This window comes from Notothenia rossii, assembly GCF_949606895.1.
Source record: "Notothenia rossii genome assembly, chromosome: 3".
Lineage (NCBI taxonomy): Eukaryota > Metazoa > Chordata > Actinopteri > Perciformes > Nototheniidae > Notothenia > Notothenia rossii.
Genome location: NC_136901.1, coordinates 17387956 through 17403066, shown reverse-complemented (window position 1 = coordinate 17403066; position 15111 = coordinate 17387956). Strand labels below are relative to the sequence as shown.

The following is a 15111-nucleotide window of genomic DNA, read 5'->3' as shown; positions in this document are numbered from 1 at the left end:
GGGAAATGCAGAACTGTCACATACAGTATCAGCTGTTTATGATACGTTCTATACTATTAAATAAGGTAGGCTACTTACTGTTGGAGTTTTCTTGGACCTGAGCGGCGGGGTGGTTTCTCCTGAAAGTGGTTTCGCAGAGTGCTTTGTGAAACTTCTATGCCGAGGCTTGCAAAAAGTCCTTGGATTTCTCTTGTTGATTTTCCATTTGCCCGCATGACACGAACCTCCTGGGACCTCTCTCGGTTGATGCGCGTCATCCTTGCTGTAATAGTAATACGTAATAAGCCGGTTACGCAAATTAGTAGCCGACAAAAGTAGGTGCGGCTGTATACAGCTATCCTATTGGTGCGTCTATAGATGCACCAATAGCAATCCAGGTGCACGAACACCATGTACGATTCACAGATAAATAGAGTGCATAACTTGCTTTTGGCACAACGTCTTTTTTGTGAATCAAGGAAGAACGCACAACCTCTTTTTTTGAAGAATGGATTCCAGCAATTTTTACCAGACCCGGAGAAAACGTCTTGCACAGGTGAGCTGACAGATTGTAAATAGGCCTAACCTATACTCTGCCCTTTAGACCTACTGTATGTGTGATTATTTGTTAATTTCACTTGTGCTTATTTCTAATTGTGTTATATTCTTTATTCCTAATTCCTATAGTTCGGCCCGCAGGTGGCTGCAAAAAAAGTGAAGCTGTCTCCTGCGCCAAAAAAAACAAGCAAAGTCAAACTCGTTAAAAAAGAAAGCGGTACTTACTATTGGCCCTCATTGTCAATCATTAATACTTACACCATCTCTCTGCTATACAATATATTGTTTATTTCCATGTGACCACTGGTATTCATATTTTTTTTCTGTTTCCTATCAGGCCATCACACTTGCTCTGCTCCCGGCGTCTGCTTCGTGCACGGCTAGATTGGGTGACGCAGAAATTCGTGCACTTAAAATCCGGTTGACCGCTACGGAGGCACAAGTGTCCGACCTGACTCAAGAGCGGGATGCCATGAGGATTATGCAGCAGACTGCAGAGTCGGAGCGGGCTGCCATTAGGTTGGCACAGAAGACTGCAGAGTCGGAGCGGGCTGCCATTACGTTGGCAAAGAAGACTGCAGAGTCGGAGCGGGCTGCCATTACGTTGGCACAGAAGACTGCAGAGTCGGAGCGGGCTGCCATGAGGTTGGAACTGCAGCAGCTGAACACGAGCGCCTACCAACCCAGGCGACTGTTTGGGTTCGATGTGGAAGACGTAGACCCACAGCCTATGCAGCCAGATGTGCCAATTCCGGCCGATCCCATACGGACAGTGCCAGCGGCCAATCCAGCGGTCACTCCGGGGTCCGCAGCAACACCACGACCGTCGGCCACACTTGGTGGGCCCACACCTGATGCGCGCCCACCTGATGCGCCCACCATCACCAGGGCAGTTTCGTCGGATCGCGAGGACATGTTCTTCGAGGACTGCTTCCAAAAGGGACAGCGTCGCCCTGAGAAATTTACGGGGTATATGTTCATGGCCATATTGCCATTTGAAACATATGAGAACATGGTCAGAATAACTAACTGGAGCGGGAGCAAAGGGAAAATGCCCCTTCCCCTCAATGTAAGGCAGACACTTGAGTCCAGTGTCTCCCGTCGGTTCCCAGGCCTGACCACGGACCAGTGGCATAAAATTAGGAACCGGTTAAACGAGAGACTGAGGAGCCCACGGAAAACGGATCCAGAAACACCTCGCCCTGGTTTCCGCCGCAGATAGGCATAGATAGGCCGCAGATAGCCTCTCTATATGCTTGTATATATTATAAGATTCAGATTTTTTAAATATTTTGTTTTGTAAATGTATGATCCTATCTGTGACATATCTTAATAATATTACACTCGTAAAAATAAATGGTAAACATATACAATGTTTTCCTCTTTTTATTTCTTCTGTACTGTATGGTGAATTGCCCTAATGTGGGACATTTTTTGCATTTCAGACTTCTGGAATATAGGCTATTGCGATATGAAGCCAATACAATAAATCAAAATCCAGTACCATTCTGAAATCCCCAGTATGTGTCCTAATCAGGGTTGGGTTGTAACGGAATACATAAATCAGAATACTAAAATCAAGTAGGCTAACTGTATTCAGCTCGTGTTACATTTGAAAAACGAGTAATCTGATTACAGTTACTTTCGTAAACCTGAAGTGAATACATTTTGGATTACTTATTGGAATTATTGGTGGAAAGATTTCCTCACAACATTTAATATTCATTACTAAAGGAACAGCACAAAACCTAATAATTGTAACCCTGAATTATATAACATTTTATACCTAAAACATAAAAGCCACAATAAATAAATCACAATTATTCTAGTTATTTTTACCTCCCGTATTGCTTTCAACCCACCAGCTTTTATGGTGTTGTTACGTCACTAACTGTAAACTTGTCACATACAGTCTGTGGTCACTCAGAGTAACTTCCAGTTAATTTAGCTGCTGGAGAAGAAAGATCAGGGGGGGATGGGGGGAGAGAGCTGTGGTTGATGGGCCAGTTATGTCTTGCCTTTACTGAAAGGAGGGGAGGCAACTATTTTAAATAGCTATAGGCCAATCTCTAAATTGTCAGTTCTGGCTAAAGTGCTCGAACGAGTGAGTGAGCAAGTAAAGGAGTTTTTATGTAAAAATGATATCCTGTCTAAACATCAGTCAGGCTTCAGAAAGAAACATAGCACCATCACTGCGACAATGAAAGTGGTGAATGACATTACGAGTATTTTAGATAATAAGCAGAGTTGTGCAGCTCTATTTATTGACCTTTCCAAAGCGTTTGATACCGTCGATCATCGCATCTTAAAGCAGAGGCTACTCAGTATTGGCATATCCAGCCATGCAGTGGGGTGGTTTGTGAATTACCTCTCTGAAAGGTCCCAATGTGTTCACTTTGATGGGCTGTCTTCTGAGTGGTTAAGCATTTCTAATGGTGTACCACAAGGTTCTGTTTTAGATCCACTTTTATTCTCCATATATATCAACAGCTTAGGTGAAAATGTGGATGTATTGTGCAGGTACCTTCATTAAGGAGGCGGTTGTTAAATTACAGGCTGTTTTTAACACTGTTCAGACTCAGCTCTCTGAACTAAAGCTTCTTTTAAATGTTGATAAAACCAAGGTAATGCTCTTTTCTAAAGCTAAAAAGACACCAGAGCCTGTTTTAGATATTGTAACTACGAAAGGAATAAAACTTGAAGTGGTTACCTGTTACAAATACCTTGGTATCTGGCTTGATGACTGTCTCTCTTTTAAACTGCATGTCAATAACCTGCTAAAAATACTGAGGGTTAGGCTAGGTTTCTTCTACAGGAACAAGTCCTGTTTCTTACTTGAGGCCAGGAAAAGGCTATATAGTCTCTGTGACCTTTTGACCTGTGCTGGACTATGGTGATCTGTTTTATATGAATGCACCGGCCAATTACCTGATCAAGTTAGATGCCGCCTATCACAGTGCACTGAGATTTGTGACACACTGTAAAGCATTAACCCATCACTGTACCCTGTATGCAAGGGCAGGTTTGCTTTCATTAACTGTACGGCGGCTCAATCACTGGTATCTTTTTATTTACAAAGCAATGTTAGGGAAACTTCCATCCTACATCTGCTCCCTAATCTCACGGCGTATTGTAAATAGCTACTGTTTGAGATTGAATACTGTGGTTGTATTAAATGTGCCAACTGCTAGGACTGTCTGAGGGAATACAGCTTTTAGATGCGCAGCTCCGCTAACTTGGAACAGTCTGCAAAAGGAATGGAAGTTGAGCAGTTTGGTTCCATTACATGTTTTTAAAGCAAGGATAGAATCGGAAACTGTTGGTATCTGTAAATGCTACTAGCTATACAAACTGTAGTCAATGTAAATATGCCATATGATGTCCTCTTTGTTTTTCTGTCATGTTTGTATTCATGTTGGAACCTAATTGCAGCAGGTCACCATTGAAAAAGAGGTCAATGATCTCAATGGGTTTTCACCTGAATAAATAAAGGTTTTGAATTGAATTGTGTAAATACACAGCTGAGAGCTGCCGTTTCATTCAGACTGTTTAAAAAATGGTAACAACGGACTATTTTTCTTAGCGGATGCATGTCAATTTAAATCAATACATACAACTATTTTCTAAATCCATAAAAGCATTTCAATTAATATTGGGAGTCATGTCGTTACTTTGTTGAGAATGTGGCCATGTAATAAGCGGGATAATTTGCAGCGACTTGTTCCTTATGGGGGAAATAGCACCCGTCATCCAGATGAGGATCCCTCCGCCACGCTTTGGGATCCTGATCTGCCGACGAGGCTCCATTAAAATATAAATATTTTTAGTGAATTACTGAGTTTAGGCACGTTAATAACGTTCTAATGAAGTTGAATACAGTATATTCATATGTGCCAGTGATTTCATGTCAATTCGGCGAACATAAACATAAATGATCGTGGTGAAGATGGTGATTGAATTAGGATTACAAATCGAGAGCCGGGCTGCATTTCCTCCCGTTCGTTTTTTTCGAATAACAAAATGATTTTGTTAAATAACAACATGGTGATGTTTTGTAAATGATTACATGTCTCTTATTTAGCACAGTAGTATGATATCCGTGACATATGGATCTTAACAAAGTTCCGCTGTACATCCAGCATACTGTATCTCACTTTATTTCACATGAGCTCCAGTGTGGAACCCCACTGCACCCCCTGGTGGATCAATGATCCATTGCAGCTGGCTTCATTATAATTACATTTATCTATCACGGGGGCGGTCTCAAGTCAAGCTGGAGGTTTTCCCTTGAGCGAGGGCAGATCACGTACCAATCACGGCCCTCGCGTTTCAATCTGTCTGAAATGAATCGCTACATCTTTAGTCATCAGTTTTTGAATCAATATGTAATCTTTTACAGCTTGTTTATTAAATATTTATTATAAATGACATATTTCTCAGTTTTTTAAAATATGACTATTTTCTTATTCTCTAGATGGAACCACGCTTTTGAAAACGGGACGGTATTCTCAATTTGACAGACGCTTTGGAAGCAACAAAGGTCAAGAAGTTCTACGCACAAACTGGCTCCAGTGTGAAGGGAGGGCACCGCCAAAAAGAAGACCAGCTTCCCATCCCAAGGTGATGACTGAGACCACCATCCAGCTCCCAGAAGTGAATGTTGCAACTGTCACACAATGGTGAGTAAATAGGCATACTACATATACTGCAAAACTTGTAATACTTACCCAATAAAATGATTTACCGTTCAAAATAATCCCAACTCTTTTTCATTACAAATATTCAAATTTGTTCATTAATATTGATTGTTTCATGTTTCCGCAGGTTCAGCAGGCGTTGCAGGTCTCAGGAACAGCAGATCCTGAAGCAGGGTATCCCCGCTTCTGACGCTCCCATGGCAGGACCTGAGAAGCTTCTTGTGGCAATGCAGAAAGGGACATTTCTGTTTCCTTGCAGTTTGGCTGAGCCTCACACCTTTGTTCTGCCACCAAACACTGCTGGTGAGGCAAAGCTCCAGAAGAGACCCCAACCAGTGGCCATCTCCCAGGTCCCACCACCACCTCCATACTATGCTCTTCCCTTCATTGCACCGACTCCACCCTTCTCAACACCATACATGGTACCATCTGTGCAGCTTCCTCAAGTGCCTGGACCCTCACAGGTTGTGCCTGGAAGCTCTCAGATGATGCTTCTCAACATGCCATTGCCATCAGCTACTCAGGCGCTAACATCCGGTCAGAGTAACGTGCCGTACACCACACAGCAGTACAGGGAAAGACAAGAGGAGAGGGAGCAATCTGGATCAGGCAAAAGAAAATATGTCAAAAAGACAGACGCCATCATTTGCAAAAAGTGCAACAAAGACAGGAAGCCACCAGCCCACTTACAGTACTTTGGCAATTGGTACTGTGAAGAATCAGAGACCCAGTCCAATGAGGACTGGAGGGCTGTGCTGGAGCAAAGAGGGTATGGGGAAAAAAGAGAGGGGATGCACCTTAAAGGACCAAATGTTGTGAGCCGGTGCAACTTGTACACTTTGTGATACTTTGCACTGTTTTTATTGTATAGTTTTATTTTACACTTTACTAAACATATTGGAAGAATTGTTGTTGTTATTATTACTGTTGTTTTAAATATATAAATACATATAAAACAAGTATGGATGTTTCTGTTTTGAATATTTCATCATCATATTTCACTTTCATTATTGTTATATTTACTTAATACTTTGTTCTTAAGTTTTAATACATTTATTAAAAGTTGTAATTATAATAATAAATGCACAACATAACAATAATGCTCATACATATTTGTCATATTACTTATATTCTAAGTACTATTCTATATGAAGTACATCTATAGAAGTACTGTACAATGATGTACTTCCTTGCATGCTCCTTAATACTTCACTACATTTCAGAGGCAAAGATCTGACTCTGAACCTCATTGATTTGATAACATGAGTTACTTTGAAGATTTAGATTCTGTTACAAAGTACAATCATATAAACAGACAATGAATCACGAATGATTATGGTGATGATCCATTGATTTTATACACAACCCAAAAGTGTGGTAAAATAATAAATAAGCTCCACCTTTACATTTATGCATGCACATAAAGGGATTGAGCGGGATTCGAAACCGGCTCGCAGGGTGTTTGGGGATTTTATATCCAGTTTACCCGTTCGGGGGCGGGAGATTCATGTGATTGGTTGTTGGTCGTGTTGCTCGCAAAAAATCCCCAAGCTTCAGATACGCCCACCGCCAAGCGTCAACGCACATCGCTGTGTGGACGGGCCGTTTAAGCGATTGGGACATCCTTCAACATGGCGTGTCCCGATCGATTTCTGGGTCAAGTCACAGAGGAGAGAGGAGTCGAGGAGGGACATTGGGATGAACCTACAGTCTTGCCTTCCCTTGTGTTTTTTTTGGTTTGTTCCTGGCTGTTGCCCACTTGGTCATTCCTCGTGTTCTCTGGTTTGTGGATGTTTAGTTTTTCTTAGTCATCAGCTTTTTATAAATTACAGCTCGCCTTGTGTTACTCCAATACCTGCCGCCCCTGTTTTGTCTTAAATGTGGCTCCTGCCTTCCTTACCCCACCGTGACAGTAGAAAGTAGCCACAAATTCAAATACTCAAGTAAAGTAGAAGTACATCTGAATTGTACTTAAGTCCAGTACTTGAGTAGATATACTTGGTACTAACACCACTGGTGTTACTAACTGAGGACTGAGAAAAACTTAAGGCAATGCCTTTCACAATAAAAGCCTGAAATTGGTTTGCAATCCAATACACATGCATAGGTTCCTCTTGGCCCCTGGTTTCAAACAGACCCCTTTACAGGAGCTTTACCATTAGAGCTGTCAATATTGTGAAGCATGAGCAGGGGCCCAGACAAGGAAGGATTGGTTACCAATATGCCATTGTTCCTAGAAAGGCTTTTTCCTTCTCTTTCTTCTTTATCTAAGCGGACTGAACACATTCATTTTAATTGAGACATCAGACGAGAGTGAAACAGATAGCGCTGCCTGGACAGGCGGCAGATACATTACGGAAAGAAAAATAAATATTCCGATGGTGACTCAAAAAAAGAGGGAGAGGAAACGGGGGTGAAGAAAGGAGGTCCTCGCGGCAACACAAACACACATGATAAACACAAAAGCTATCTCTTTCTTTATCTTTCTGCCTCTCCTCGCCTCCTTTATTTCTCTCCCATTTTCATTCCTCCGTCTCCTTCCTCCTCTCTTGTGTCTTTAAAGAACAAAGCAAACTCTTTCAGCACACAAATTCCCCAAACATTGCCTAAATCTCAAGAACAATATGTAAGCTGTAAACAGCATTTTGTACAGTCAATGCAAATCGAGATCTATATGACTCAGCGAGCATTACAGTAGCTGAAGGATTTGATTTATCCCTTTCAGTGCACTGTAAATACAAATGCTAAAATGTGCAGCGGAACTGAGAATATGCTTTTAAAGACACCTACAAAACCCCTATCTATCAAATTGGACAATTTAGAATTGTATCATTAAGACAACTGAACATACAGTATGCTACTGCAGTTATAGTATTTCTTCCATTTTTCTAAAAGTATTTCACTTGATACAGTTTAAAGAGGACATATACTGCTAATTTAATTTAGGTGTACATCAGTATGTAGTGTCTCTACTTTAAAGAGTCGTCTCCTGCTGATGTTCAGGTGTATATCAGTATGTAGTGTCTCTACTTTAAAGAGTCCTCTCCTGTTGATGTTCAGGTGTATATCAGTATGTAGTGTCTCTACTTTAAAGAGTCCTCTCCTGCTGGTGTTCAGGTGTATATCAGTATGTAGTGTGTCTACTTTAAAGAGTCCTCTCCTGCTGATGTTCAGGTGTATATCAGTGTGTAGTGTCTCTACTTTAAAGAGTCCTCTCCTGCTGATGTTCAGATGTATATCAGTATTTAGTGTCTCTACTTTAAAGAGTCCTCTCCTGCTGGTGTTCAAGTGTATATCAGTATGTAGTGTCTCTACTTTAAAGAGTCCTCTCCAGCTGATGTTCAGGTGTATATCAGTATGTAGTGTCTCTACAGTGACATGTCTCCATGTTTTAATGTTGAAGCCTTTTTTTTCTTCTTCTCATACTGCCTGTGCTGCAGCAACTCTTTTTACCCTCTGTCTGAAACCAGAACCGAGTCTGCTCTGATTGGTTAGCTGGATGGCCCTGTTGTGATCGGTCAACCGCTTAGAGATGTCCCGCATCTTTGCATTTACATTGTGATGTCACTATGTCCGGGAAGTAAATGAAGGAGTCCAATGGAAGCCCACAATGGAACCCCCTAAAAGCATAATAGGATCCCTTTAAAAACTTGATTATGCTTATTCCTCAGGAATATAAGTGTGTTTTAGAAAGACAGGCTGTTTGCTTGTTTTAAGGCAGGCAGGTATTTGTACAGTATGTTTGTGTGCTTCCATGCATGTATGACTGTGTGTATAGCACACAGCCAGTAGCAGCTCAAAGTGTGTGTGTGTGTGTGTGTGTGTGTGTGTGTGTGTGTGTGTGTGTGTGTGTGTGTGTGTGTGTGTGTGTGTGTGTGTGTGTGTGTGTGTGTGTGTGTGTGTGTGTGTGTGTGTGTGTGTGTGTGTGTGTGTGTGTGTGTGTGTGTGTGTGTGTGTGTGTGTGTGTGTGTGTGTGTGTGTGTGTGTGTGTGTGTGTGTGTGTGTGTTCAGGAGCCAGGGGATGGAGGCGTAGAAAACGAGGAGCTAAGCCCGGGATGTTAAGCACGGGGAGACACCTGGCACAGAAACTTAAGTGCTTCCACCAAGTATCATCAACCCAAGATTAAAAGCGTCAAGGGGGAATAGTGGGAGGAGAGGGATGCACAGTGAGGAGGAGAGAGGGGAAGGGAGTGATCACGCATTTGACAAGACGCGGAAAAAATATATATCAAGAGAGGATGAGGAGGAAGGGAAAGAGAAGTATCTGAAGGGAAGAGCCTAAAAGGAAAGAACACATGTGTGTGTAGATGCAAATACCGGATGCAAAAACACACTCTCAGACTTGCATTACAGAGCGGGTTAAGCCATATTCTTGACAGATAATAACAGGGTGTTGTTTCCCATCAGACATGCAGATTGGTGACATATGGACTGGAAACACTATGAGGACAACACTGTTTTCCCATGCAAGCCAATAATAATAAATAGTTTTATATTTATTTAAGAAGGTTTCCCCAACTGATGGATGCTTCATATTAGAAAACACAACAATCGGCATAATTGGAGTTACAAGGTTTTCCTCCACAAGTCCCCCCCCCCCCCGCCTTTAACCACATAGCCTGATTACCAGACAATCTTTCCTCAGATGTCTCTGAGTAGAGACTAGTCTGTCAAGGGCCTACTGATTACTGTGCACAAATACCAGACTAATATTCTCTGTCAATGGCAAACAACAGGATGTGTGCACTGCAATCTACGGCCATGTTCTGCCAGAGAGAGAGAGTGTGTGTGTGTGTGTGTGTGTGTGTGTGTGTGTGTGTGTGTGTGTGTGTGTGTGTGTGTGTGTGTGTGTGTGTGTGTGTGTGTGTGTGTGTGTGTGTGTGTGTGTGTGTGTGTGTGTGTGTGTGTGTGTGTGTGTGTGTGTGTGTGTGTGTGTGTGTGTGTGTGTGTGTGTGTGTGTGTGTGTCGTGCTTTCTGCTCCAACTTGTCTTCAGAAATCTGTGTTTTGATTGCAGAAAGTAACTGCGTGTACGCCTCTTTAAAAAGACGTCTATGCTCTCTCTTCTCCATTTGCCGCCACTCCTGCGAATGGTTATTATTATCGTCATCAGCGGAGAACGGCCAAATCAGAGCCTTGACAAGCAATCTCTTCTCTAACTCAATCTCTCCCACCACTGCAAGAAATATCCGCTTAAAGTTATTTTATATATCGAGCGTTGGATATCAGTCCTAATTTTCTTGAAAACTACCAAAGAAACTGAGTGAGATAATGGCACTTTGTTCTAACTCTACACTAAAGAACTCCAAAAAGTACAAGTATCTTAATTTCAAAATATGCTTTTGTCATGATAATCCCCAGATATAGCCCATTTCATCATTTTCTAAATTGCTGAATGAGACTAAAGGTTTGTTAGGATGTAATTTTTTGCAGAGTATCTGCCTCTCCCTTCCTCTCCATCCAGTCAGTGCTCTTACAGTCGTGTTGACAATAGGAGGCTCACTGCTGGCACACACAAGCCCCACTACAGGCTTAATAGTGTTTCAAGTGTTTTCTCCTGGACTGAATAACAGGCTGACGTCAACATGAAGGGGCTGAATGAGCAGAGATGCACAAATGCACAGGAAACATTTCTCCAGATCTGGAAAAATCTCACGTAAATGCTTGTCCTACTGTTTTTAAAGATCTCCTATTATACTATTTTTAGGCACATATTATAGGTCTCATATGTATACAAAACATGTCTATGAAGTGTTTTGCTAAAAATACCAATCACCCATGCTAGCCATGCCTCATACCCCTCTATTTCAGCCCTGTTAGAGAAGTGCTGATTCTCGGTCCGTAGCTTTAAAAAAAGATTCTACCTTCAGATACTCAGCTAAATGCTGCCGTGACTAAACGCAAAAACCACATCAAGGATTATTTCTGAAACAGTATGGACCTCAAGATGAGTACGTTTTTTTATATACTGCTTTTGCACATACTCTCTCCAGTACAGCGTGAGCTCTGAGTGTTAGCGATGCTTGCTAACGCAAACAAAGACCATATTACTTTGCATTGTTTCTGAAAGCAACGTTTCTGATCCGTGGGCGTAAAGCCAGCCCACATTTCCAATATAACGTCATATCGGCAGCAAATCTGGATCAGCTCCGTTGTTCCCCCGTTTTTAGAGAATTGGGTACGGAGGAAAGAGAGCGTTTTGTTTTCTGACACTTAGTGAGTCTACTGACACACCGGGGACACATGGTGATATATAAAAGACATAAAAAAGTGCATTTTGCGTGATAGGAGACTTTAAAGTGAGAGGGATTCATAGTATTCTCCTTTCAGATTAGATGACCCTTGGGTCCACGTTATCTCCATTCAGAGGTGAGTCAGTTTCTTCTGTCTGGCAGTGAGTCAGGGAGATAGTCGGTTAAGCTCTTTCTGCGGCTTACCACCAATAATCCAACCTACAATTCTCCTCTCGTCCTGAACTCAGAGAGAGGATGAAAGATTTAGACGTTCACCCTTGGTCTCTCTGAAGCCTGGCTCTTTCTCTCTTTTTTTGATATTTCTGGCTCGCCCTCCTCTCTGTCTCTGTTTGTCTCTCGTTATCCTTCACCCCATGACTCAGAACACAAAAAGATCTTGTGATGATTATTTCACAAGCGTGCTGATATCATCTTTGCAGGTTCTTTCTCGCTTCGTCTCATCTCGGAAGAGGTTAACAAAGCTCCAAAGAGAGAGATGCCTCATCTTTTCAATCGCTCTAAGTAGCCTTTCAATATGGATCCTACTCAATACCATTGGAACAAAACAGTGTTGTCGGCATACAGTTCATCCTTGTGGTTTCACAACTAAAAACTGTATTGTTTCATTGATCATGCTTTTTCAGACGTTCATTTCATCCATGCTGATTTCCAATCAACAAGACCAACCAGAAGTGACAACACATTTCTTAATCTTAGACCAGAATCAAGAGAATAGATTAACTTGCCCCAAAAAAAGTGAAACAGTGAACAGACCTTTATCAGTTGTAAACAACAGATAAAGCCAGAAATCTAGTTGTTGAACTCTGACCTGAATTTCAACAGTCACATTAAAACAGTTACTAAGGATCACCTTAAGAATATATTTAGGATTAAAAGAATAATGTCACAGCAGGATCTGGAAAAACGAGTCCATGTTTTTATCTTCAGTAGACTCGACTAATGTAATGGTGTCTGTAATTTTAGAATATTAATTGAACACCTCGACCAAAAGGATCGAAAGCCTATGAAAAAGCTGGTAGGAGGACATTAAGCTAAGATTTTGACATTGACTATAATAAACATGACGGAGGAACGAGATAATTACAGTGCAAGCACGGACTCCGAGTTCAAAAATGTAAAGCAGAGGTGTTCAAACAAACGAAGGTTTAAAGAAAATCTGAGGAATAAAACACTAATTTACAAGCTAGTCCTGACTCTCTATATTTCTCACTCATTTGGTAGCTCATGTTGCCCTCTGACTGGCATCTGAGTGTTTGATGTGGTCGGCAGACGCCAGGCAATCACCGTGGTAACCTGTGTTTGAGAAGCCCTATCCTTTTGTGTCTGTCCGTCTCTCTCCGGCAGTTAATGAGCCATGCAGGACTGCCATCATTCTGTGTAGTCATGTAGAGAGTCAGAGAGAGGAGGAGAAGTGAGATGGGGCGGGAGGGGGGGAGTGGCGCTTGGAAGACAGAAAACGGGTGAGACAGTGAGAGAAGAGAGTGGGGACAAGATGTTTTCCCTCACCTCCTCCCTAATCAGGCCCGTCTCCCTACCGAACAACCACACGGCAATTAGACCTGACAGTAATCCGACTCCAACAATCCCACCAGGACTACACATTCAAACACTCAAATCAACACAAGGGGGGGGGGGGAGATGCCTGAAAACAGACACAACTTCAAGAAAACAGAGCTCCTGATAGCATAGAGGCAAACGCTGAGGATACAGAAAACAATAAATGTGGCGTCCCATTGTGCGTGACCAGATGTTGAGCGGGAAAGTGGTCATGACTGTGTGGGGGAGTGGGGGGGGCTGCGTTCCCCAGAGAGGACGCCTTTGGAATAGTATGATAACAAATACAGTTGCATGAACAGTGAGCTAATTGGGATAATTAGTTTGTTACCTCGCTCGTTATTGCATTTTAATGTGGATTCCAAATGATCACGAGGGGGGGGGGGGGGGGGGGGGGGAAGGATGAGGTAGGTATAGTTTTTATGTTTGTGTGCCACTATATCTGTTCATGCTTTTACACATTCATATTTAAGGGAACTAGCTGATAGATTCACAGGTCAGGCTACAGGAACTTAATCCCATAGAATAAGGGGAAACTAAATGCTCACACGTTTAAATATCATTAATCAGTTTGGAGCTTTCTCTTTTGAATTATTGCCTACTTTCAACATCTGTATATGTATATTATTGTATGTTATGCATGTATGTAACGAAATGCCAATACAAATATGTGTTAACAAATATATAATTCATCTGTGGGTGTTGACTGTGTTCCAATAGTTATGTTTTTGTAAGGAAATTGACATTTTCTGTGCTAAAATGACCTCCATCCTGGTAAAAACATTTACTTCTATGTCAGTTAATGATTTTTCTACATTTCCCAGTGTGCCTTTCAACAACTTCCAGAGAAGGAACGTTAACTTGTTGCTTTCAGCTGGGGGTTAAACGCGTAGGCAGGAGAGCGATGGGTAAAGGAAGAGAACATTTTTTTCCTTGTGTCAAAACGCAACATGTGTTGGGGCTGGATTGAATCACGGACAGCTGAGAATGGTATCTCTTCCTCTTATATGATGAATAAATGCCTTGCGACTGCTCAACATCAGTGGGAGATGGTGGGTTTTGAAAAGCATGCTTTAATACTAAATCTTGTGATGTTTCAGATAGATACTCCATTGTAGAATATCTCAATGTGACATTGACTGCATAATTCAATGTCAATCATCTACATGTTGCTACTTAAGTACAGATATAAATCCCAAAAACAGCAAAAAAGTCATAGAAATTCTAATATTTACCAAAGTTTTACTAATAAATATTGTGTTTTAGGGTGGATTGTTTCTACAAAAACTGTTCTGGAGGTCAACCCCACAGTGTTTGTGTTACAGGACCGTATCAATATGTGTGCTACATACATGTATAAAACAGATAAAGACCCTGCGTCCAATAGATGATAAAGAGCTGTGACACCTCCCAAGCTTCCTATCTCCCTTCTTGAAGGAGCCATTTCAACCTCACACATCAATACCAAACTCTCCACAGCAATAAATCCAGATAAATCACTCCCTCACGGAGCCACTTGATGCGTTCAAAACGCACCCGTGACCTTCAGCTCTGCCTCTTTCTACATCATATAGCCGGGGAATATAAAAGCTTATTAGCTCAGAACATTGTTGATACGTTTGTTCGAAGGCAATGCACTAATGAGCGTTGCAGGATGCGGGCGTCCGCCGAATATCCTTTTGGAGATATTTTTTCTCGCGCCAGAGGAGCACAATACGCCGCTAATGGCATCTCTTCGCAAATGGCAAATAAAAAGAGAGATGAAGTACAATATTGCTTTACCATATCAAAGGAAGTGGCATCCCGCGGCTGTCTGCTGGCATGTTGACGGGTGAGCGGAGGGTGGACTTCTATAGACGCATGATGGACGTGAGGAGACAGCAGGAGAAACTGTGGTGAGCACACAGACAGATATATAAACACGACAGAAAAAGTACAATCACCAACAGACATAATGACATTGCTCATAAAAAAAATGTAAGCATGTTAGTTAAGTAAAGCAGACTTATAGAAACACATTTCACATGAAAGAGCACATTACTTTTTCAACTATAGATCCTTTTAGTCCTAT

At 41.8% G+C, this 15111-nt stretch overlaps 2 protein-coding genes across 2 annotated transcripts; both read left to right on the top strand.

Moving 5' to 3' along the window:
* Positions 1-244: 244 nt before the first annotated feature.
* LOC307032833 (uncharacterized protein) lies at positions 245-1759 on the top strand (the record flags this gene model as incomplete). Its single annotated transcript, XM_079671114.1, has 2 exons — positions 245-535; positions 875-1759. The coding sequence occupies exons 1-2, from the start codon at positions 488-490 to the stop codon at positions 1757-1759; spliced, it is 933 nt and encodes a 310-aa protein (XP_079527240.1). The 5' UTR covers positions 245-487.
* A 3335-nt stretch (positions 1760-5094) lies between these two features.
* Positions 5095-6079, top strand: LOC307032832 (uncharacterized protein; the record flags this gene model as incomplete). The annotated part of the gene is made up of 2 exons (XM_079671113.1): positions 5095-5216; positions 5362-6079. Exons 1-2 carry the CDS (start codon positions 5161-5163, stop codon positions 6077-6079), a joined length of 774 nt encoding a protein of 257 aa, XP_079527239.1. The 5' UTR covers positions 5095-5160.
* Positions 6080-15111: the final 9032 nt, after the last annotated feature.